At 36.6% G+C, this 24,260-nt stretch overlaps 1 protein-coding gene across 2 annotated transcripts; it reads right to left on the minus strand.

Moving 5' to 3' along the window:
* Positions 1-1,620: 1,620 nt before the first annotated feature.
* On the minus strand, positions 1,621-23,800 carry TUBGCP5 (tubulin gamma complex component 5; the record flags this gene model as incomplete). Of its 2 annotated transcripts, XM_082784605.1 has the most annotated exons (24): positions 1,621-2,577; positions 3,604-3,704; positions 4,499-4,587; positions 5,175-5,300; positions 6,091-6,269; positions 7,245-7,365; positions 7,486-7,570; positions 7,855-8,037; positions 9,027-9,215; positions 10,602-10,800; positions 11,737-12,005; positions 13,534-13,649; positions 14,380-14,582; positions 14,771-15,017; positions 15,360-15,453; positions 16,015-16,104; positions 17,493-17,610; positions 18,613-18,748; positions 19,803-19,882; positions 20,438-20,548; positions 21,154-21,250; positions 22,258-22,366; positions 22,443-22,496; positions 23,604-23,800. In XM_082784605.1, 24 exons carry the CDS (start codon positions 23,798-23,800, stop codon positions 2,531-2,533), a joined length of 3,240 nt encoding a protein of 1,079 aa, XP_082640731.1. In that variant the 3' UTR covers positions 1,621-2,530. The 2 variants fall into 2 exon arrangements, with proteins under 2 accessions (XP_082640731.1, XP_082640732.1); XM_082784606.1 differs by lacking the exon at positions 20,438-20,548.
* Between the last annotated feature and the right edge of the window lie 460 nt (positions 23,801-24,260).

Here is a 24,260-nt window from a genome sequence, read left to right on the forward strand (position 1 = left end):
AAGCGTCAGCTCAAAAAGAGAACTTACTAAAAGCAATCCCTTGAAATTTTGAAGTCTGCCACCTAGTGGGCTTTTAAAATATAATTTCAAATTAGAAGATACCCCTTAGAAGCGTAGAAATTTCAGTTTTCAGATGCTTTGCCTTTTTTTTTTTTTTTATGCTTTCCTTAGTTAGACTTAATCATTTACAAAACAAAAGACTACGTCAGAACCCCCTCAAATCTAAACAGAAGTGCAACGAATCAGGCCTAGTTTTTCTCACATTTCTGCAATTGCGTACTCGAAATCCTAAAAGTGCGAGTAAGGCATACTCGAACGCTGTGCCTCCTCATTGAAGAGGAGGATCTAAAGTTTAAGATTCAAATCAATTCATAGGTGACAGACAGTAAGCAGGAATTTGGAAACATGGTTTAAAATGTCCAGAACTAATGGACATGGGATGTGATCCAAGTAACAGCACTGCTGTGAGAATCAGAAACCAGAAAACGTTACTCAGAAATTTGAGCAAACTGGTAAAATGCCCCCAAACTGTGCTTTTACGATGACAGAAGAGCAGGTCACCATTGGAAGCTGGCTGAGCAATAAGGAGCAGGTATCACCCACCTCCAAAGCACACAGAGATCTCTCCACAGAATGCACCGTTAATTTCCTAGCAGGAAATTGGTTGAAACAGCAATTTCACTATATTTCACTAGCATTTTTACTTACAAAGTAAGTAAGAGCTGTAAAGGAATTTATTATGGATCACTGCTTCATCAACATGAAGGGCTGAAGGATTTTTTTTTCCCCACATCTCCTTAGTATTAGTCAAGGCAAGTCTATGAAAAGCAGGAATTTCACTGAAGGTAAAGGTAATCACTGTACAGAAAGGAGGAATAAAGCAACTGCTTCTTAGATTTTTAAAAGCATAGAGTACATAACATACATATACTCAAAAAATAATGAGCCAGTGCATGCAAATGCTGAACTTCCCAGTCTAAGTATACAATTAAAAACTACCAGTGTGCTATTCAGTTTTACCCTGAATGAGCAAGAAGCCTTTAGTGGAGCATATATGCTGCCTCTGCATGCGATACGTTGCGTGGAATTTCAAACGAAAACCAGTCCCGATGAACTAGAAGCACAAATTACTTGTGTTAGGAGCTGTCCTCCTATCATACAAAATATTCTCTTGGAAAACTATTACGCAGTTGCAGAAGACAATACAAGATGTAATACAAGATAAAGCAAAACCTCCACTCAGTCAAACAAAAAAGAACATGCTACAGGATAGTAGGAAGTTTCCTAGTGCTATATAGCAAAAAAAAAAAAAAAAAAAAAAAAAAAAAATGGTTGTAGCTTTGAAGAACCTTTGAGACCTCCTGTTCACACAAGACTCACAACATTCCTCTTCATGTGAAGTAACACAGCAACTCACAGCTGCAAAGAATTGTTTCGTAACACAAGCCACAGTCTCATGGCTGGTAGTAAGTACTCTACTTCCATAGCAGGAACATCTCTCAAGCTTTAATAAATTACCAATTAGGTTCCAGCAGAAATACATGCACAACGGTAGAATTCCAATTACTAAATTTATTTATTTGAATAAATAAAAGAAAGGTAAACAGCTGTGACTGATATTCTCTTTTAACATAGAGGTGTATCGATGCCAGAATTACAGAGAAAATTCCATGGGAGAAGACAGGGCAAGTCATCTTGTGCAGAACAAGCCCCACGTTTACTTCTCTAAAAATGTACCCTTCTGTATTATGATCTACCTCTTTACAAGAAGTTAGTTATTAGATAAAAGGTTTGTTTGCAAACGGCTTTGAAGTAGGGTCAAGTCATATCTGACCACCTCAAACACCTCAGCAATCCAGTAGTTAAAATTAATATATCACGCACTGTGATCTTGATCATGCTTGAACTGACAAGAGTTTGTTGCTAAAATTAGTAAATATTGATAATTTAAATTCAAAATACTGGTATTTTATGGTTTGCAATAATATCCTTTAATTAAATTGATGTTGTATTTTGTTATACCAGTTTATTGTAACAGTCTTAATTGTTCCCTAAGAACATTAAGCAAATATGATTCCTTTTCTCAAAGGAAGAAGAGGCTAAAATGAACTCAACAAAACTTTTGAATAATAAGAATTGCCATACCACTCCACATTGCCATGTGACCTATTCAAAGCTGCAAAATTAACGGAAACAGTAAATCAACAATTATTTATAATAGAAAAAAAAATCCTTTATACAGCATGAAGTACAGTTTATATATTTTCAAATGAGACTGTTTACAAAGGATGCATTTTACACTGCACATTTTTTCATGTTAAAGCATATACATACAGAGAAAAGTACAGCCACAACCAACACACTTAAATACCTGTACAGTATTTACATTTTAACATACTTTACACAACTCCAAACCATCAGTATTATTTAGCTAGACACATTTCAAAATGGGGTGTAAAATGCTCACAGTTAACAATGGAAATTTAGTGTAAATGCTGCTTTCAGTTGCTTACTAGTTCAGGTGCAAGTGTTAACTTTGTTCCATGCCAGCCATCAGTGACAAAGCTAAAGATTCCACTGTGAAGCAAACCATCAAAAAGTTAGTATTTGCAGTCTGCAAACATTCACTGCAATATTCAGCGTTGTAGTTTAAAAAGAAAGATACCAGTTTATTTTTAAAATTTTAACATTTCAGGATTTAAGATGGTAAGACATTTAAAACTTTACGAATCTCTGACATTTCAGGCAACATTGCCATTTTTGTTACCACCTCAAATAACTAATGGAAAACTGGTAAGAACTGTCAAGAAATGAGCTAACTGCCAAGAAATACTGATGTCTGTAAATAAAAAAAATGAATAAAAGTTGGGGGGAGTTATGTGCAGTAAGCCATCCTCACAGACAGTTCTTACATACAAGGTCTTGTAGGCTAAACAGCGCTGATATAAGATATAAACCTCTTTCAGAAGCCCATCCTGCTTCCTTTTGGAAAGTACTGCTCTCAAAGAAGCAGCAAGGTGAATGTGCATGTACATCCCAGCTAACCCCATTCAGAAGTTGCCTCCTTAACTCAAACTGGCATCAATTGGCAATTTAAGCTAATATCAAGTGGAAGCAAGTGGAAGCACAGCCACATCCTCCTCTGCTGTTTCTGCTACTGATGAAGCAGCCTCCTACATGGATGGGCAGAGCCAAGAGCTCTGAGCAGCTGCACCTAAGTCATCATAATACTAAAACTTTATTTGTTTAAGATGTATCACAACTGTCTGTCACCCAGCAACATCAGAAAGAATGCTTTTATATGCTCTCCAGGTCTTGGTTTCATTTATTCATGTAGAAGACTGCCTGTTGCTCTCTTGGCTACATCAGTCATTTTTTCCTCAAGCAAAGAGGTAAACTGAAGGTAGTTGTCATAAAAAATAAAGTATGGTACACATACTCCAAGAATAAATGATTAAATTTATTAAAAAGTAAAGGTTTCACGCTTCCCTGAATACCTTTCACAAACTATTTTAAGATGTATGGACAAACAGATTAAAATATATTCGTAATAAAGCTTGTGTCCCAAGAAGTGTAGGTTTAGGAAAAGCCTCATGTACTTACAGTGAGGAAAAGAGCCTCGACAGACAGCTTTGTTGAGGACAGTTACAAGAAACATGTGACAGTTTTTAAAATCAGATTCCATCTTCTCTATGGATTCCATCCTACAAAACAGTTTAACAGAGGTACACTTAACAGCTGAACAACTGTTATCTGCAAAATATAACCACAGCTTCCCAGTAAATGACCAGAGCGCTCTTTGCACAGCAATCTGCCTTGAACTCACCATAGTTCAGTTACGTCTGTGTATAACACTTCGAGAAAACTCAGGCAATTTAGACAGGAGTGCCTGAGTGCTATCGCAATGGCATTAGGAATGATTTCTTTATCCCCCTAGAGATTTTTACATTTACTAGGAGGAACTGTGTGGTTCCAACTGACAAGAACTACTATTCCTATGATTCACTGGAATTTCAGCACAGCCATCCCTGGTCCCTATTGTCGGAGCAATATTCCCACTTCTCAAAAACCATTTAATGAAGTCAGCATCTGGCTGCCTACAACTTTACATCACAGCTAGGAAACTCCATCATAAACCAAACCCTTGAACCTCTCATTTTACCATTATGAGCAAACATCATTGAAAAGAAAATCCTCTTTGTTGCTATGCTCTACAATCTTTTCAAGACTTTACATTTAAAAGTTACGTATGAAGCACAATTTTAATTAGTAAATACTGAATATATACACTGACATCGATGCAGGAAACTTGCTATGTTCTATTTATTTTCCTATCTAAAATACATTTCACTTTTTAAAAATAAACAGTAATTAGCCTCTGGTATCTGGTGTTAAAACACTGAGCAAACTCCCGTTATTTCACGGGCAAAAAAATCTCAAAAGCACATTCTGAGCTGTGAAATCATGACCATGTAGAATTTTAGGTATGTATACTTACTTCCAAGCCCCCAAACCAGCCTGCCAACGATCTGCAAACATCAGTACCAAATTTAACACTTTCATTATAGCTTCTTTCACAAAGCTCACCTAAAGTAACAATCAAACAAAAGGAACAGCTGTCAGAAATTCATTGTTAAGCATCATTTTCATTATTACAGATACAAAGGTATCCCATGCCATTTAATCTGATCTACAAAACACAGTCTCCTAGGTACACGGCGAGTCTTCACATTTAAGATGTGTTTTGTATTTGCTCTCTCATTCATTTCTGTGATTATTTCGATGAGGACTAGTACAGACAGCATGTGGAATAGAAGGCTACAGCCTTGAATCTCCATTTCCTACCACACCAATATATACAATCCTCGTTACATTTCCAAGTCTTGGTTTGTTCAAATCCCAACATCTCTTCTCTCAAAACCAAGTAAATTAAGTGAAACCCAGTGTAAAGAATTTCATTTTATCTTCTCTTCTCTCCTTCATGGAATTGGAGCTGAGACTTGCAAGAGAAACTGAATCACAGTGTTAACTCTGGATGAGCTACCATTTCCTTTAGGGGACCCATATACTGCTACCTATGTATGAACCGCAAAATAGGCATCATAGTTAGTACTAAACCATTTTCTTGTCCTGCTAACCTCAATGCACTAAATATTCCATTTTTTTTTACACACCTTTTCTCTCAGCAGGCAGCGATCATGGATTGTAGATAGGTATCTGTAATGAATCTTTATCAACTGATCTAAATCTTTGGCTTCTTCTACCTGGTGCTGAAACTCCAAGCCCGTACTGTGAAGAATCTTAAGGAGAAGATCACAGTTATTAAATTCAGTGTTCCACACAAGTGCTTACGACTCTCTTTCAAGACTTTTTCAAGAGGGGGAGAGAGTGCCTATAATTGCTCCATTCATTTGCTCTGCCCTTTCCAATTGCATCTTTCAGGCTCAACCTCCCTGCTACCATCAACACAGTAAAAACTTCAAGTTCTTCTCACAACTCAGTGACATTCTTCACTTAAATAAGAACATTGCCACTGCAGAAAGGCAGGCATACTATCCCCAGAAGAGTTGATTTAGAGAATATTGATTTCATAAAAGATCAAAAAAGGCAATAGTAAAGCAGATATGAATCTAGAGGCATTACCTTTGTTTTTGAGAGGTTATACATACACATTTGGATCAGTACACTAGATATTTTTGAGAAGGATCAATTTAAATAAAAATGTCTTTCGGAATACTTTTGAAAGTATAATATCTCTTAAGAGATTCAACAGCTTAAACAAACATATTTTGACATGACTGAACACTAGGAACATTATACTGGGAGAAACAACCAAAAAGAAAAGAACTAATTATATCAAAAGATTCATCCACATGATGAACTTCCAAAGTATTTTTAGAATTACTGATTTTAAATGGCCAAATAAATACTGATATATTTTAAGCTCAAATCACTTTGTAGAACGGACATTAGAATATGATCTTGCTTTTTATTTGCATGTATTTGGTCTCGGTAGACATAAAGAAAAAATAATACTGCATCTTCAGTTACAAGTTCTTAGTATAAATGAAATTATGATATAACACAAACCCTTGTCATGATGTAGTTGTGCAGACTGTTAACAAAATGCATAAGTTTCACTCTTAAGAGGAACATGCGATGTATTTGTTGTTTTATACTTTCTGTTTGCAGTCCAAATAGAGGAAGTGTTCCGTGTTCTAATAAAGTTCCTTCCTTAACCTGTGAGTTTTCTGCAGCACTGACTAGTTCTAAAAAGAAAATGCAAAAGTATTTAAATGAAGCATTTATGAAGACAAACTGTGGCTAAAATGCAACTTGAAACTAATTTTTATTTCTTATTATTCTGTGAGACACACAATTTTTTTCTTGCAATTCAGGTGTTCTATTAAAATATAGCAGCAATATATTGAAATAGTTTGAAAATACATGTACCATGCAATTTGATAAATACTAGAATAGGAAGTGCTATTTAAAAGCTATTTATGTGAAAGGAAAAACACACAACTATATTAAAAATAAACGTGTATACTATCTCCACAATGGGCAAAATACTAGAACAAAAATATGTACGTAAAGTTTAAGTTTAAACAACAGAAAACTTTCAGGAAAAGAATTAGTTAACTGATATACAAAACATAAATGAAGCATCAACTTTCTAATTTGTTTTTCTAGACAAGAATTTTCTAGGACAAGAACTTATATGGGAAAGGAAAAGCATAATCCAGTGAAGGAAGACACCAAAATATCTCTTTTTACAACCCCCAAATATTTAAATTATAGCTTCAAGTATCTATTCCTGTCTAGCTTACTGTTTCAATCTCAGAGTATTTTTTTTCATTTTGTTTCCTTAATTTGTTTGCAAGATATTACTGATAAAACTTGGGCTATAAATAAAGCAAAACGCTAGGGTGCGGTAGACAGACCTTTCAACAGCAAAGTCTGAAGAATGAAGCAAGTTTCAATATAAACTAACCAGACCTGAACCACAGAGACAACAGGAATGCATGGATAAACGGTGTCATCCCTAAGGCTGAAACAATGTGAAAAGTATGCCCTGCTAAATAGATCTAATTTCTGAAATTAATACGTATTAGTATTTTATAGAATGAATCAAACTTCTAACTGGTTAATACTAGTTAAAACAGAAGAAGGCAGCAGACTATTTATGCCCTTAGGCCACAGAACAAGTTGTTAGAGTATCTTTCACTGTAACAGTTTCTTACCATCAAATCGTAAAACATCTAGGCTATACTTCGCCCACTTTATTTGCAGCAAGAGCAGAAATACTTGATTGTAAATTTTTTGGCACTCTAAGCTTATAACTATATCCACAGGCCAAGGAACCTAAGAAGAGCAGAGGATAAGACAGAAAGACAAGGCAAGAAAAGGTAAGTCACTTTAACGCAACACTTTAAATCTGTTCTAGAATTAAAACCACGGCAATATTAATTTACTACACTTTACCTTATAACTTAATGTCAGGCCATCTAAGGTGTGGACAGGAAGTTTCTTTTTAGCTGTGTCAACACTTTCAAATGATATAGACAACCTATGCAAAGAAAGAAGTGCTTTTATTGATGGTGATCTGTTTTAAATCACTGGCTACCTCCATCAGATATTTTCAATTTCTTATCATTAAATATCAATTGTCTAATTTAATTAGGTAGAGGTGTGTAGAAAGAAGCTTTAATGAAGCTCAAAGCTTCATTAAAACAGATGTTTGTAATGAATACGCAATAATTAGCATTGACCTATGCAAGTGAAGTATTTTACTATGGGCAGATGTGATAGAAACCGTAACTAAAGTGTATTTGACAGGATTTTGCATTTTACCTTGAACTGTCCTCTGGATAACGTTGCCCTACTGCTTCTTGAAGTTGAACATTTAAGAAAGCAACATTCTGCCACGTTTCTTTTTCTCGTATTTTGTCAAAAATGGATGTATAGAAATCGTACATAGTATCACCAGCTTCGAGCAAGAAAAAGTTTCTCATTGCTTGCAAGTATTCTACAAGCCTAAACAGGGCAAGATACAACATTTTTGAAGGCTTAATCATACAAGCAAAATCAAATAGTTGTTACAGAACAAAACATTAAGAACTCTTACTTACAAAAATTCAGTATTGAAAAGAAATTCAGTGAAATCCACACAAAATCCTATGCTTACCCCTCAGGCAGCCTTCAAGTACATTCAAATAAAACAAAATAACCAACCCATTATTTCTTGTAAGTTTGAACAACACGCTACCTTCAACAGAAGTGCTCATGGAGTTCAGCCTTCTTACAGGCTAGGCTATTCTCAAAGACAGCTTTAGCAATACCATCCCTCCTTCTAAACAGAACTTAGGAAAGGAGATGCAATTTCAGGGAGAGTTCTGTGTAGTAAGGGACTTCAATATGGAGCTCCAGAAAGTGATCAAAGTGATTTTAATTACTTTTTCAGAAACAAAGACTATAAAAATACATTAAGTACTATAGACAGATTAAAAGCACAGTGACTTCATTAAGTACTTTAGAGAGATTAAAAATCAGTGACTTATGACCATATAAAATATAAAAGGAATAGTCATTTTCACTTTATGTAGTAAAAAAAAAACAAACAAACAAAAAAAAACACTAATATTGTTTCGTATAATACAAATTTTACATTACTGCAATTGAATCTCATATTAAATAAATCTATTCTGGCCTCCTAAAATTTGCCTTCCAGTTTCAAACAGCAACACTATTAAAAATATGATCTGAAACAACTTCCCTATTAAACAACCACTCAAGACAAACGACTGTTTTGTTGTTGATTCAAGTCAGACCAAAGCTTCACTCACGACAATGTTAAATCCCCCTTCCTTTGCTAATGATTTTTTTGGTGATTAACAAATTGCAGAAGAAATAAAACACACTTTGAGGCTTTTCAATCAAAATCTTTAAAATAAAAATTATGTTTTTAGTATGTAGCATATCACTGGTAAATAAAAATGTTGAGGAAAACTGATTTACTTTCTTACCTATAATCCTTCTTTAGAGTTTGCATCAGATTACCACAGCATTCCAGGTACTGCTTGTCTATGTGAGGATAAAGGCAAGACCTCAAAGTCAACTCAAAAGTCTGGCAGGTGACCGATTCTGAGGATCTATCCACACAAACGTCCCCACCAGTAAACTTCTCGTGAAAGTCGCTCTGTTCCAAATATAATCTTCAAAATAAACACACTACTTAGGGAAGAAGGCACATAATTCCTACAATATATAAAAATGTCATACCTTTGAAAATCGTACTCGAAATTGGAGCTTCTACTCTAAAAAAAATACTGCAGAATAAAAGCTGGTTTGTAACTGTTAATTGCAACTGTTACATTAAAAGAGTTACAGCTATATAATTATATAATGTTACAGTTATATGAGATAGTGATATTATAACTGGCCATTCTTGTTAGTTTCAACACATAATGACCAGGCATAAGAGCATGAAAAAGAACAGCGCACTGTAATCACAAAGGAATAAATAATAATCAAACACTGAAATAACAACATCAGGTTCAAACAGATTAATAAACCCTTTATCATTATCAACTTTTTAAACTATGTTACGCATATGGAGTAGCCAGACGAACTGCCAGGTAAAGAAAAAAAGGCACAAATCCAGATTTTGCATGAGACACCTTAAATATGGGATACTTGTATAATCTGTAATATTATTCCATGGGAAGAGCGTGTCTGTGGCCAGCCTACATCCAGTAAGTAAAGTTATTTTGTCACAGAAAAAAAAATTATAACAATTTTTGAAAATCTGCTCAGTAGCTGAATCAACTGTAAGAGGAAGCCTGCTTCATTGCAGATACCAATGACTGGATGAGTCAGACATTGAAATAAACTTACTGTCAGCTTTAACAACCAGATCAGTCGCAATGAACAAGAGAAGTAATAGAGTCTTATCTACTCTTAATTATGATTTCTTTAAAACAAACTCCTTCTAAGACTGAACTGAAAGCACACGATTGATAGCTGGTATTTAGCAAATACATAAATAGCTATTTCTTATTTGCAATGACAAAAAGGAAAGATGTTTAGAGTTAGCCTTTCCTGCTAATTCTCAAGACATTTATAATCTGTGTGACTTCCCTCTTTATGAAGAATAACAATGTTTATGCAGTAAACAAGAATTTTCCAAGGCTTTTAAATTCTCTAACACCACCACAAACAAAGCTGCATTTTCCAAAGAATACGCACCAAGTATACAGAACACAAACTTCAAGCAAGCACATTGAAGTTTAGATTTTACAGCTATATTCACTACTAAAACACCTATCTGTGTGCTAAAAAGGTTATGAAAAAGATTACTCCCTCTCTATGCTAACAGATGTCAATAGGAGATTCCTCACTGATTTTAATTGTTTTTCTTTAACTAAGCACACGTGTAATGTTTATTTAGATTCTGCCACTGATTATCAGCACTCTTTACTGTGTTTGCTTTTTTACTGCAGCAGCAATAAAAATTTGGGTTTACCAAATATCACTAAGTAGAACACTGCTCTCAACAACACCGCAGGAAGATCCTTCTTAGCAAGTGGTTGTTTACTTACCTAGCAAAATTAATAGCCAGCAGTGGGTCATGGACATCATCCAGTTCCAAGTGTCTTTCTGCTATAGATTGCATCTTTATCAGGCTCTGCTTTGTGGCCTGCTGTTCTGTAATAATATCTGGAACAGACTCTTCTCCATGCCGCAGGCGAGACTGCACTGATTCCAAGAACAGTGTATACAAACTCTTTCTTTCAGCATCTAAATTGGGCAACACATTTCATGGTGAGACTTCATTCTAGAAGATAACATCACCACCACTCAAGAAGAACTGTGGAATCTCGTATTTTCTTGATATATTTTAGCAAACTACGTTTTGGCCGCTATTCAAGAAAGTATTCAAGTACATAGTCAGAACTAAGTATTGCCAAATCAGGAGGTCTAATGCTTAAAGTCAGGTATAAGTTCAAATGCGTTGCTGATCAGAGACTGTCAGAGAACTTCTTCCTCCAAGCGCAAAGGTAATTAATTCTTAGCACCTAAACAGCCCTGCAGCCTTCACTAGAAAAAATTACATTCTCACATCAAAGGGGGGAAACGAGCCGAGATATTCCAAAACAATTCAATTATCTCTATTAAACATACAGAAACTGAGTAAGCAAAAAATGTATTTTGACTCTTCTGAAAAAGCAACATTGGTTATACTGCTGTGTTCTTTTACAATCATTCAGAAAATTCCTAAATATAAAAATTTATAAAAATGTCAATATATCTTTCTTCTAATTATTAGTATGCTGCTTTTTTAAAGAAGTTGTGTGTGCTACCTCAGAATTATTCAATCACTTAGTAATGAAAAGCAACTACTTATTAAACCAAAACAGTTTTACTGTTAGAACACAAAAACTGTTCTTGTCTGTCTCATAACAAATTAAATGTGCTTTGAAAGCATATGAAAACAAGTTTAAGAAAGCAATATTGGAAGCCATAAAAAGGGAAGGGAATGCTCAATCTTTGTTTGCTTTGTTCTTGTCACTTGTTTGCCCTGGAAGATGGTTTTCACGTGAAGTTACAAACCATGACACTGACACATAACAAGGACAGTTACATTATTCTAAAGCTGCAGAAAAACAATTACATAGAATACATCCATGCTATTAGATACCCTACAGCATGGCGTTTGACAAACTGACACCTCACCCCTCGATGCAGCCTGCTGCGGAGAGCCATCTTTGCATTGAAGATTCTTCAACAGCTGCATGGATTTTCCAGCCATGATGATTTGCTTCAGGACAGGTTTCAGAAAAGAGACCATAGTGTGTTGCTTGCTTGAAGGGGCTTGGTCACTGCCAGAACTGGCACTGGCATTATCACTCATCTTCTCTTCATTCTCTGTCTTTTCTGACACACTATATAATGTGTACGTAGCATACCAAAAATCCCTGTGATTAACTGGAACATTTTTGTTTCTGCAAAGAAATAAAAAGCTGTTGAATATTTCCTTTTAAAAAAGATGAATATACATCTTATAGTAAGTTTCATCTTTGCTCTATACTTTGCCCTTCTTTTAGGGTAGTCAAGAAGCACATCCATAGCATACAAAATAAGTTCATATCATAAACTATCCAGACACCTCTAGAAAGGCTGATAGCTTTAACAGAATAAAGAATCAGTTCACAGGTGACAAAAAATAAATAAATAAATCAAACAACACCTAACTAACCAAATCCACAAAACAAGGCAGATAATTATAATTAAACGTGTGTGGGAAATTAATTATTCACAGTGCTACGCATAACAATTACTAGTGACTGACAGGCAGATTTATTTAGGACATAAAACCCACAGAGTAGCTAGTAGTACTAGGAATGCTGAAATATTCCAGAGTAGGTAAAACTCAATTCTTAGTCCACTTTGCTCTTTTGTGCTGTTTATGTTTACATCTGTCCTGGTTTCAGTTAGCACAGAATTAATTTTCTTCCTAGTAGCTGGTGGAATGCTGTGTTTTGGCTTAGAATGAGAAGAGTGCTGATAACACCCCGATGCTTTAATTGTTGCAGAGCAGTGCTTATACTAAGCCAAGGACATCTCAGCCTTTGCTCTGTCCTGCCAACGGGCAGGCTGGGGGGTGCAGTAAGAGCTGGGAGGGGACAGACCCAGGACAGGTGACCCAAACTAGCCAAAGGGGTATTCCATACCATCTGACGTCATGCTAAACAATATATAGGGGTGGCTAGCCGGGGGGAGGGGGCCGGACTGCTCGGGGTTAGGCTGGGCATCGGTCAGCGGGTGGTGAGCAATTGCATTGTGCATCACTTGTTTGTACATACTATTATTACTTTCGTATTATCACCATTGTATCATCATTATTATTATTGTTATTATTATTTTGTTATTATTATTTTCCTGTCTTATTAAACTGTCTTTATCTCAACTCACGGGCTTCACTTTCCATTTCTCTCCCCCGTCCCAGAGAGGGAGGGGGGAGGGTGAGCGAACGGCTGCGTGGTGTTTAGCTGCCGGTCGGGTTAAACCACGACAACATCATATGCACAGTTTCGTCTTTGAAGTTACTTGGAAAGTAACCTAAATCATGTAATTAAAAGCAAAGCTCAAATATAAGTAGGATTTGAAATCACCCATTATTAGTTATGAAAACACAACTATAGAATGACAGAAAGAAAAGTCAAGTATGATGCAATAAGGTTTTTTGAGTTCTCAACTACTACGGATTTCTTCATAATAATGAATTGTTGAAAATTTAAAATAATTTATATTCCAGAACAATAGCTGGTATGGATCAAAATCTAAGGTAATTTCCCTAATGGGAAATCTGAAGTAATCCATAATAGAACGATTAAGAAACAAATTCTACTCAAGTGAAATAATAAACATGAAACCCTACTTTTGTTGTCACCGTTTACTTCCTAGGCTCTACAGCAGGTTTTGTATTCATACTTGCACAGCATTAGGTGGGTCCAATATCAGTATGCCTACCTCTGAATGATAAATTCCTTTGCAGGATCAAACAAATTACCATGGACTATCCATTCATCCACTGTCTGTAAGTAGGGCCTCACAGTCTCAACCCAGAGAGAGAACAGAAGGGACACCTGAATTTAAAGGAAAAAGAAGAAAGTAGATGAATTTATTATTTTTTTTTTTTTTAGCATTACAAGCAATAAGGCAAAGTCTGACCTGTTAGTTGTGCTGTCCTAAGTTTATAAGAAATACGTAACTATCCTAAAGATTTTTAAAGATAAAATATTCAACTAAAAATTACAGCTTTAGCACTCTTAATGACAGCACTGATTGTGCAAGGTTCCCCATACGCCTTTTGTCATCGGGATTAGACCTGAACAGCAACTTTCATTATTTTCACTCTTACATCCCTTATGCTGTAACTGATAGTCACAAAACATGCTGTGGTTTTGTAACGCAGAAAACAGGAAAATGAAAGTACACAATGGTATCTACTACATTTTCACTAGTGTAATCAGCAAGTTAATGTAAAACCCAAACTCTACATTTCAACACTAACTGACTTATGCACCTGTAGAAATAACACAAGGGGAAAGCTACTCCAAAGCTCCTTCTTTTGTAACAGCTCTCTGGCCTCTGATTCCCCACAGTTGCTCCCCTCAGTCCCCAAAACGCACTGCTGCTCATCTCCTCATAAATCTTACTCTGTCCAGGTTGATTGAACTCTTCTCAGAAAACAGTAATTTATTTTGACTACCAAATCTGCCCCCTACCCCCAGTAGCTGTAAGCTAGCAAACTCACACCCCAGAAAGAAATTTAAGATATCAAATATTCTAGCATGAGAAAATGATTTCCCCTACCGTCTGCTCAGATGCTTCTCCAACACTGTCATATTCCAGAATAGCTTTGTAGAGAGTATTAAGCAGATGGGATGCTCGTACAACATTTCTAGTGTCAGGTGGAACTTCTGCTACTCCTGTGCTAAAAACTTTGTGAAGTACCTTTAGTTGTGCCAGCCGGGGAGACAGCTTATCTATCACTATTGCAAGTGTGACTGTTTTGTCTGAGGGGAGGAAGAAAAGAAAATGTATAAAGGCACATCCAGCAGAAAATCATATTCTGGCAATGCTATTCATGAGCTTTTAAAATGCAGCATAGCATCTTCCACAGTTTCAAAACATATTTGCATAATGTTTTGTGCGCTTCCCTCTCATAAAATGTACTTGTGTGCCTATTTCCTATGCACTGTACCTTTGTTGATGATGCATTTTTCAATTTCAGTAAGTTCTTCTTTAAAGCTAATGAAATATTTATATAATGCCCACATAAAAGCTTGATAGGTTCTGAATGGGGCTTCAGTAGTTTTCTTTGGAGTGGAAACAGTTCCATGCATTACATTTTCCGGGCTGTGTCCCATCACTTCATCAATAAACTTCTGTAGTCTGAACACAACTTGACCATATGCTGCTATCTGCTCCAGTACAGACCTTAGGCAATTCTAGAAAAAAAAATGTATTTTTTAGAATCATCTAATAATAAATTGTATCTTATAAAGATAACAATTAAATCCCAAGATATTTCTTGGGAAAATAAATTTTCTATTTTCTATTTCTATTTTCCCAAGAATTAAAATATAACAAAGTTTTGCCATCTCTATCAATTCATCACATTTTCACATAACTGGAACAGCTCATACTATTTTATTAAGTCAGGCATGTTTTGACTAAATTAAGAACAATTACAGAAACATCATTTTTCCACAAGCAGTTTAGTTTCCTATTCCCAAAAAATTGCATCTTCCTAATGACAGATATTCAGCTTAGATTCAGGAACAACTTACATGGGTTAAATGAGTTACAATAATATCGTTGCGCACAGCCACTTTGCCATCATTCAACTGAAATATGAAAAGCTTTTTCACTCCTGAAAGTAGCCTTGAAAAGAAATGAAAAAGAAATGAAAAGAGTAATGCTTTTTCACCCCTTAATGGACTCAATTATATAATTAATAACAGGATTAGCTCTCCCTTACCGTTTCCTTTTTTCAAATGAAAGGGGACCACAGATCAACTACAATGCTACTGGTGCTCTAAGTTGTTGCTACAAGAACAATAAAACACTGATACCAGGCAAGTATAACCTAAAGGTCCTTTCCAGTTGAGGTATTTTTCAATAATGGGATGAGTCAAACCTACTTTGTAAAAAATGGACACAGTACTAAAATCCCTACGGGCAGGATAAGAACAAGTTGGTTCTTCTTAACAGTTAGACTTGAGGAACCAGAAGATACAAGAAGCAGTAAGCTATTTTCTTCTTTGTGAACCTGAATGGCTAGATAAATGCTAGCAGAATTTTTTCTTGTCAGCAACACTGGAAGCTAAACACTCAGTAATAATTCTTTGATCAGGTAAAACTTCAAAGATTAATCTGTTACTTCCTTGAATGAGGATACTAAAGCACTAGAAGTTAAAACGCAGGTTTTGATGCTGCTCTTACCAAAGAGTTTCCCGTATAACCTGAGTTTCAGTGACTAGTGTTCTCTCTTCTGGCACATACAAAGGATTACTGGCGTACAAGTGGTGGTCCCTTGTAAAATATGAAAATGATTTAAGGGTGAGATTACAGATCAACAATCTGAAAGTAAGGATGAAGCAATAATCTTAGGGCTCAGTCCTGCTGTAATTATATCCAGGTATACACAACGCTCATGCAGACATTTTAAGTATACAAACAAGAAAAACTTTTTTTTCATACCATTTAGCAAAATACTATGGAAAGCACTCAAATACTACCCAGTTGTATATAAAAGACAAACAATTAAGCAAATACCCAAATTACTGAATGAGTGTTTTTTTTGTTTTGTTTTATTATTGACCTGTGACTACTTACTATTTCATTCTCAATGCCATGAAAAGTTATGGAGTTAACTCTTGCTGTTCAAAGTACTAAGCTAAAAAGTAAAATACCAATTTCTCTAACCCACATCACAAAATTCATACTTTTTCGGAAAAGTTTGCTTAAGGACTGGAAGCTTTCACAAGCAACTAAGAACTCTTCCCTCTGATCCTGTGTTGCACAATTCTTCCAAAGTATTTTTCACATTTTAGTAAAGTATTCAATAATTATTTGCATCTGTAGTATTTGGAGTCATTAATATTATCAATGGCAATATTTATGTAATCATGATAAAAATTCAAAAATCCAGATTAATACTGTTTATTTATCACACATCTGCTAACAGAACTTCATAAGAGAAGTAGTATTGCTTTATTTATGTTGCTGATTTCCTAATATTGACTGTAAACTTTGGTTCATAACTGGCAATATAACTGACACTAAAATAAATTTAACTTCTTGATTATGAAATTCATTAAATTAAGGAACCAAAGACAAACCTAATGGTCTGTATTCATGCAGTACTGATCCTTCAGAATTTGAAGGAAAGATGATCAGGCATTGGTTTTTGTTTTTGTTTGTTTAATTAAACAACCTTCTCATTTTCTTTCCAACACCACAGAGGATGTTGGAATGTTTTTTTCCCCCATAAAATCATTGTTTAAGATTAACCTTTTAAGCAAGATACCAAAAATAAACCAAAAGTTAAATTTTAGGGAATTCGTAATTTCCAGGACCACTTACAACTCACTTACATTAGTTCCACAGAGACCGTCAGAATGGTCCACCCAAACAAAATCCCAACAGTAACATCTGCTTCTTTGAAAAAGGAAAACTCGCTTTCTTATAATGACAAAAGTAATAAAAACTACATTCAAGGAAAATAAATTATTAAAAAAAAAAGCTCGTTTGTTTATCTTATTAATTTGTACCCTTTTACCTAATTTCTGTTTTTCCCTAAATCAGTAGAAATTACACTACCTTTTTATTTTAAGAGTAAAGATGCTTCATAAAGTCATTATTTAAAATTATATGCCAGTAAGGAATATGTAGGTGGTATGGTGGTATTGTTTTCTTACCAGACCGCAGCCAGGTTGGAATGCAAGTGCAAACTATGTGAAAAACGAGGAGCTCTTCCGGTCCAGTACTGAGGAACTACATGCTGCTCCAGCCAGCTGCGGGCATCAGGTTCACCGACTGTGAAAACATTGGATAGTGAGTGGGGTATTTTTATTTGTTTGAGAAACGCTTATAAAGACACAGGAGAAGTTATTAGTAAGCCTATGCACTCAGCTGCAGAAGCACAGATCTTTTGAAATAAATCACAAATTACAGCTACTTCACTGTGTTCACTTGCATGATACCATCATGCACAAGTTATGTGACACAGAGACACAGACGTATCTTATCTCCTGAAAGTTAAGGAAAAGTCCTAGAAAATAAACTCAGACATTTATAGTTTTCAATTCTTTGTCAGAGAATGTGCTTCAGGCAATTGTTAAACAATATATACAAAACTTAAGCTGACTTGAAAAAATAAAGTGCCAAATATTTTTAGCTTTTTCTCTTTGTTCCTTTTTACTCTTCATTCAGTACATTACCTAAAAATGTTTTTCTCTTAAATGTGATTAACAAGAAAACTATACCTAACCCTAATTAGATAGCTACTGATTATAAGCCTTATGAATATTACAGTCTATTTATACAAGGTATTTTGTGTCCTATATTATTCTACACAAAAATATACAGCTAGTTAATATTGCCTGAAGCTATTCAAGAGTAAGCCAACTGGTGTTTGAATGACAGAGCTGATTTTTCAAAAATGTTTCACATCTACAACTGAGTCAACCGTCTGTTGTCAATCACATTATTTAGTATTCTGATACTTTAAAATAAAAAATTACATTATATCCGTAAAACTGCATGTTACATTTACTGTATAAGTTCTCATTTCTATCTTAGAATATTTGTGCATATTTCCACACAAATAAGCAGAAGCCTTCTCCATTAGTATCAACAGAAATCAAATCAAGCCTTCCATGTTGTTACTTTACTGTTAAAAATTAAACAAGTGGCAATGCCAGTACGGTGCATCTTTAAATTACAATTCTAGGTCTACCAGTAGCTCAACTAAATAATAAAGAAGTAGCATTAGCTTGTTAAATTTGAGCACATATAAGAACTACAGTTTAATCTAACCTTTCCAGGAAACATTAGGTACTGTTTTCTTGTTTGGATCTTGGTCTTCTAAAGGTGTCCTGTCCACTTGAATACCCGAGTCCTCCCTGCTCAAAGGCTGAGTATCTTCCTCCTCTTCACTTTCTCCAGACCAATCCTAGCAAGTGTAACAAAACCCAGCGTAACAGGCAGATCTATATTCAGTTTCTATTGATCTGTGAAGCTGAACATAACCTATTATTTGTTTTCTCTATAAAGCCAGTTCACAACACTAAAACTAACGTAACTGTCTCCCAGAGTTTAAGTGGTTTAAGTTATATTAACAATAAGGCTGCATGTCTGAGGTGGAAGAAGCATTTGTTTTTATCTGCAAGGAAATCAAACACGATTGGTCTTACGTATAGCATAAAGCACATGCTACTGAATTTGTGCAACATATTCCACGTGCCCACAATCACACGAGAGAAGGCTCCAACAACACTACTGTGCTGTTCAAAGTTATCAGGAGAACATCTCCTGAGACTCAAAAATGTGATATGAACTCCTGAACTTCCTCTACTCCCTACTTAGTGCCATACTGGTTACTTCTCACAATATTGGTAAGCTTCTAAATTCCAGAAGCCTTTGTTACGATGATCAGGGAAATCCACATATATTCTATTAATTTCAGCTAGTACTGTGAAATTATTACTTGAGAATCTGCTGTTGTACTTATCTCCTCTTGTCATAATATATCCTATGTTGGTGCTAAAACATTGTCATACCCCTCCATACCAGGGACAGCATCTGGTTAAGCCTTGCAATTGCCTGTTAATTAGGAGAGAGGTCAGAAGAGTACACTGGCTGCCAAAGGAAAGCTTTTTTTTTTTTTTTTTTTTTCCAAAAAACCTTTCAGGGGAATTGGAGCTTGGGAGTGGAAGCGCGTTTAACTGTAGAACTACAGGATGCTCTGATGAGGAGCAGGCAGAAGGGTCAGCAGAAAGGGCCAGCTTAGTTGCTGAACTAAGTCAGAACAGGGTCAAGAACAAAAGCACTTGCATTATTGATACTCTGCTTGGGTCTGTGTGTATTTCACGGTATTAAGTTAGAAGCAGCACAGTAGGGAATCCTGTGAGAACTGATCTAACATAGCATAGAAGCCAGGGCAACTCAACCAAATACATTAAAATAGTTTATACACTTACTTTTTTTTACCTTAAGAAATTACTTACCGGTGAATCCGCACCTGGGCCAAGGTAAATTTCTTCTCCTTCCAACAAATACTTTCCCCAGTCAAATTCTTCTTCCTTTTCTAGAAGTATAAATAAGAAAAATATTAAGTATCACATAACTCTGTCTTCTTTAAAAACATTTCCAAAGTTATAATTACCTTTTTACTCTAAATCTAAAACAAAAGGCATTCCCATCCATTTCAGGTTACACCACCACTCCTTTAACAAGGTTACACACTTTCAACGCAACACACAAATTGTGGTAATGACCACGTATATTCTTTATTTATTCATTCTCAATTCTTTTGTTTGTACACTCAAAATATGCAGCAAAGTGTGCCACCAGCATATTTATCTCTACTACATACGCTACCCTACACTTCATTCCTGGAAAAACATGCAAGGATGCAACGTATTACTTATTGTAACTCATCTCGTTTAGATTGGCAGAGACATTCTGAATTTGTAATTTGCCGATGCACAAGCATACTGGACTGTAACCAACAATAAAGCAAGGGTCATCTTACTCTCCGAAAAAAAAAAGACACCACTTATCAATGACGTGATGTGTAATACTTTAAAAAATAACAAGTCACACTTACAATATATTATCTGAAACATGAAGCTTACTCAACTGTAATTAGTGCTGTTTGAGATAACCTCTTCATATTCACATTCCTGGAAGGGGCTGAAAGTGCATTCAAAACACCGCCGAGGGAATGTGCAGAGATCATTCAAAAAGGAATCTTAAGATGCAAGATTTTCTTTAGGTTAGTCTGAAATATTCTTCTTTCGGTCTATGATACAACACTGTAAACAAATGGGGGATGGTATCCACTCACACTTAAGCACAAGCCTCATTTTTAGGCACTGAGTGAAACAGTCCTACTCTGGAATGCAGGCAACTGGGATCTCCCTCTGGAAACCTTCCAAGGCATTTAGCTTTCCTTGACTACATTGGGAACATAGGAATTTATATTACCAGAGCTGGTTCAACAGACCTCCTATTAAGGTGCAAGACAGAGACTGAGGACAGAAACCAGTTGTCTGCCTTTGAGTGTGTAAGCTGCTGAACAGGTAGAGAACATTAGTAAGTGACAGCAGTACAAGGCAGAAACAGTTCCCAAGGTGCTTTCCTGACTGGAAAGCTTAATTATGCAATGTAACATAAATGGGGTAGGAAAGGCTATTTGCAGGCTATATAAAATGTATAAATCATAAAAAAGACAATCAATAATGCATCTCGATGTGAAGGAGATAATAAAATGGGGAGGAAAAATGGCCTTCTTATCAGATTGCATTAATTGAGCATATCTTTAACTAGCAACACAAAAAAAAGCTTTAAACTTACCTGTCTCTTTTTGTCTTGGTTTTTCCACATAGGTGGTGTTGGATGGAGAATCAGACAAACACAACAGAAGAGACAGTATGGAATAGTGTGTATCTGTCTTTAAAACACATTAAAAAAACAAGTCAATAAGAGGACTAAATGATTTTGGTTAGGAACAAATACAGCCTATTATCCGTAGGAATGCTCCGCATTAATTCCTGCAGAGACTGGCGTTATGGTCTATTTCCTGATACCTGCTTAGAGCACAACCACTGCTATCAGAAGTGAGTTTTTTTTCTTTGGCCTTATTCTGACTTTCCACAGCTCTTCAGCAGACCATTTGAAATGGTCAACAGCCAGATGGATTTCTGCTAACTACATTCTTTAAGAAAAAAACTTTTTCAAGTCTTAGAATACTTGGGACATTCAAGTATAAAGTGCTTGTGTGGGCTTTAATCTTATTTAACTCTCAGAACAAGAACAACTAAAGGTACTTACTCAAAAATCTAGAGTACATACAGTACAATAAGTCAAGATACGTGTACGTTATTGAGGGCTCAAGAGCTGAAGAAACTTCCAGTTTTCAAAAGGCCAAATTCATTATTAAACTATCACACTAGAAAATGTCCAAGTGAGACAACTTTCACCATTTCCATCCAGACCGCATCCTAAACAGATTTGATGCGAAGTGTACCACAAGCAAAACACACACATGGTCTCAACAAAGAAGCTATGGGACAGGAACACTCCATTTGGGAGTACTAAAACCAAAAATTGCAGACTTGTTTCTTAAGTGCAAGAACTTCTGTTCAGCTACTGTTTTAGAACAGACAGGAATTCAGCTGCAACACCTGTATAACGTTGACTGCAAAATGTCTGCTCTGCAGCAAAAAGATTACCTTTAAGTCATCCAACTGTGCATGCTGAAACCCTGAAAAAAACGATAAACCTATTTCTAAAACAAACGGGAAAGCTACAACCCTGCAAATCCATGACTTGAACAGCAACTGCAAACCTCACTGTTAAGTCACCAAAAATTTCCAACTCAACAGTACAACAGAAGCCCGCTTCATGAGTGTAAACGCAAGGGTGGTGGAAAAAAGAAGGAAATTGAGACATACATACTTTTGTTTCTTCAACGTTTGGGAGTGGTGAGTTCAGAAACTTTTCTGTTAGTCTCTTCCAGCTTGCAGCTTTTCCAAGGTCAGAATGAACTATCAATTTTTCATGTATTCTAATGAAAAAAAAGTTTCAATAACACTTCAAGAAAGTTAACTCCTCGATTATTAGTCCATAAACATGAAACTCACCCTTCTATTGTCCTCTCTACTTTATGACTGTTCACATCCAGAAAACGGTGAAATCTGTGTAAGAAATCTGTATCAGAATAAGTTTGAAAAGGCAACTTATGAAAGGAAGAAAATAAAGCTGATTTACATACATGATGACAACTTCATTATCTTAATATATTTTCCTTTTAATAAAGCATGTTTAGTTCTGCAACATCATTAAACATCAACAGAATTTAATCTCCGTGCCTCTGATCTCAGCAAGGATTAACTACACTTGACCTTAAAGATGGAAAAATTGAATGCAGATTGTGTTTAAGCAGCAATTTCAACTGAATGGAAAAATACTGCTGTAACAGCAAAGCAAGCAATTAAAATGTGTCGTCAGTTAAGTCAAGCAGAACAAGGAGATGAAGAACACTATTGTCAAAGGCATCTGTGTCAAACACACAAAAATCATCTGGGACTTGCACCACCAGCACAGGCAGCACATCCACAAGGGAAGGCCTGTAAAACCCAAAAGAAGCTCCCTTAAAAATGGCAAAGGAGGGTGCCTAAAAGAAAAGAGAGCCTAATCAACACACAGGAAGGTAAAACAAAGGTACGTGAATTAAAAAATAAAGAACTTGTAAAAGGCACAATAGACTTTGAAAGAGAAATTAAAATAGGAGTAAGTTTCTTTGTATATGTATATATATATCAGTTATATAGACAGAGAAACCATGAAGTAGGACTTGACAGCAGTGAGGACAAGGTACCCAATACACAGGCCCTATTTTGCCTCAGTTTCTATCAACAATGGGAACAAAACCAGGGAGAGAACTCGTATGACGGCAGAGAGGAATGAAAACTAACTGCATCTGAGTGAGGGGGGTGAAAGTCAAGTTCAACAGCCTGAATTTCGACAGACAACCTAGAATCACCTCCAAGCGTCACAGCAACGAGCTAGAACATGAAGCTGCAGGCCTGGCAGCGAGGATTTCAGCAAGCATGCGATGCTTCTGCAGCAAGGAAGCACTGCCTGTGATGTTGGGATACGTTACAGAAAATATTTGTGGTGAATAAGGAGAAGCTGTGGCAGACGGCAGGGACAGCACCAGCCCTGCCCCCTGCCCTCCCCCTGCCCTCCCCTCCCCTCCCGTCCCGTCCCCTCCCGTCCCTCCCCAGCGGCTCGGGGCGGACCTGAAGTTGGACCATGCGAAATCCAGCGCCGTCTGGAACCGCTCCAGCTCCGGCTCCGGCTCCTGCTCGGTCCCCGTCTCCCGCGGCGGCTCCCTGGCGCCGTGCAGCCCGGTGATGCTGCGCACCAGGGCGCGGACAGCCCGCTCCTGCTCCTGCTCGAAGCGGCTGCGGCGGCCGGGCGAGGCGGGGGCCGCCATGGCGGCGGCTGAGGGGATGGGGGGGGGGGCGGGGGGAAAGTGCCTGCGGGAGGCGCCACAGAGCCGCCCGCAGCGCCTCTCGCGAGATTTCGCGGCGACTTCTCGCGAGAGCTCTCCCTGTCCCTCAGGGTGGAGCGGGAGGGGAAAGGTGCCCTCAGAGGGACGGGGGTTCGCGGCCCCTGTCCGCCGTTATGGCGGCGGGGTGCTTACTGGGGTTTTGTCTCTTTTGCTCCTCTTTCGTGGTGAAGAAAAAGGTCCTTGCTCTTCACCACGGAAGCATTTAAAACGGCACAACCAAAGGGGCCGCCAAGCGATCAGATGAGCAGCACAAAAATGTCCTTTTTAAAATAAATGGTGTTGCACTTGTTAAATTCTGTTGCTATGCTTTGTGTATTTTTGAAAGGGTGTTTCTTTCTGAGGCCTTTTTTTCTGTAAAGACACAATAGTCTGTATAATTTCA

This window comes from Aythya marila (genome assembly GCF_965140915.1).
Source record: "Aythya marila genome assembly, chromosome: 1".
Taxonomy (NCBI): domain Eukaryota; kingdom Metazoa; phylum Chordata; class Aves; order Anseriformes; family Anatidae; genus Aythya; species Aythya marila.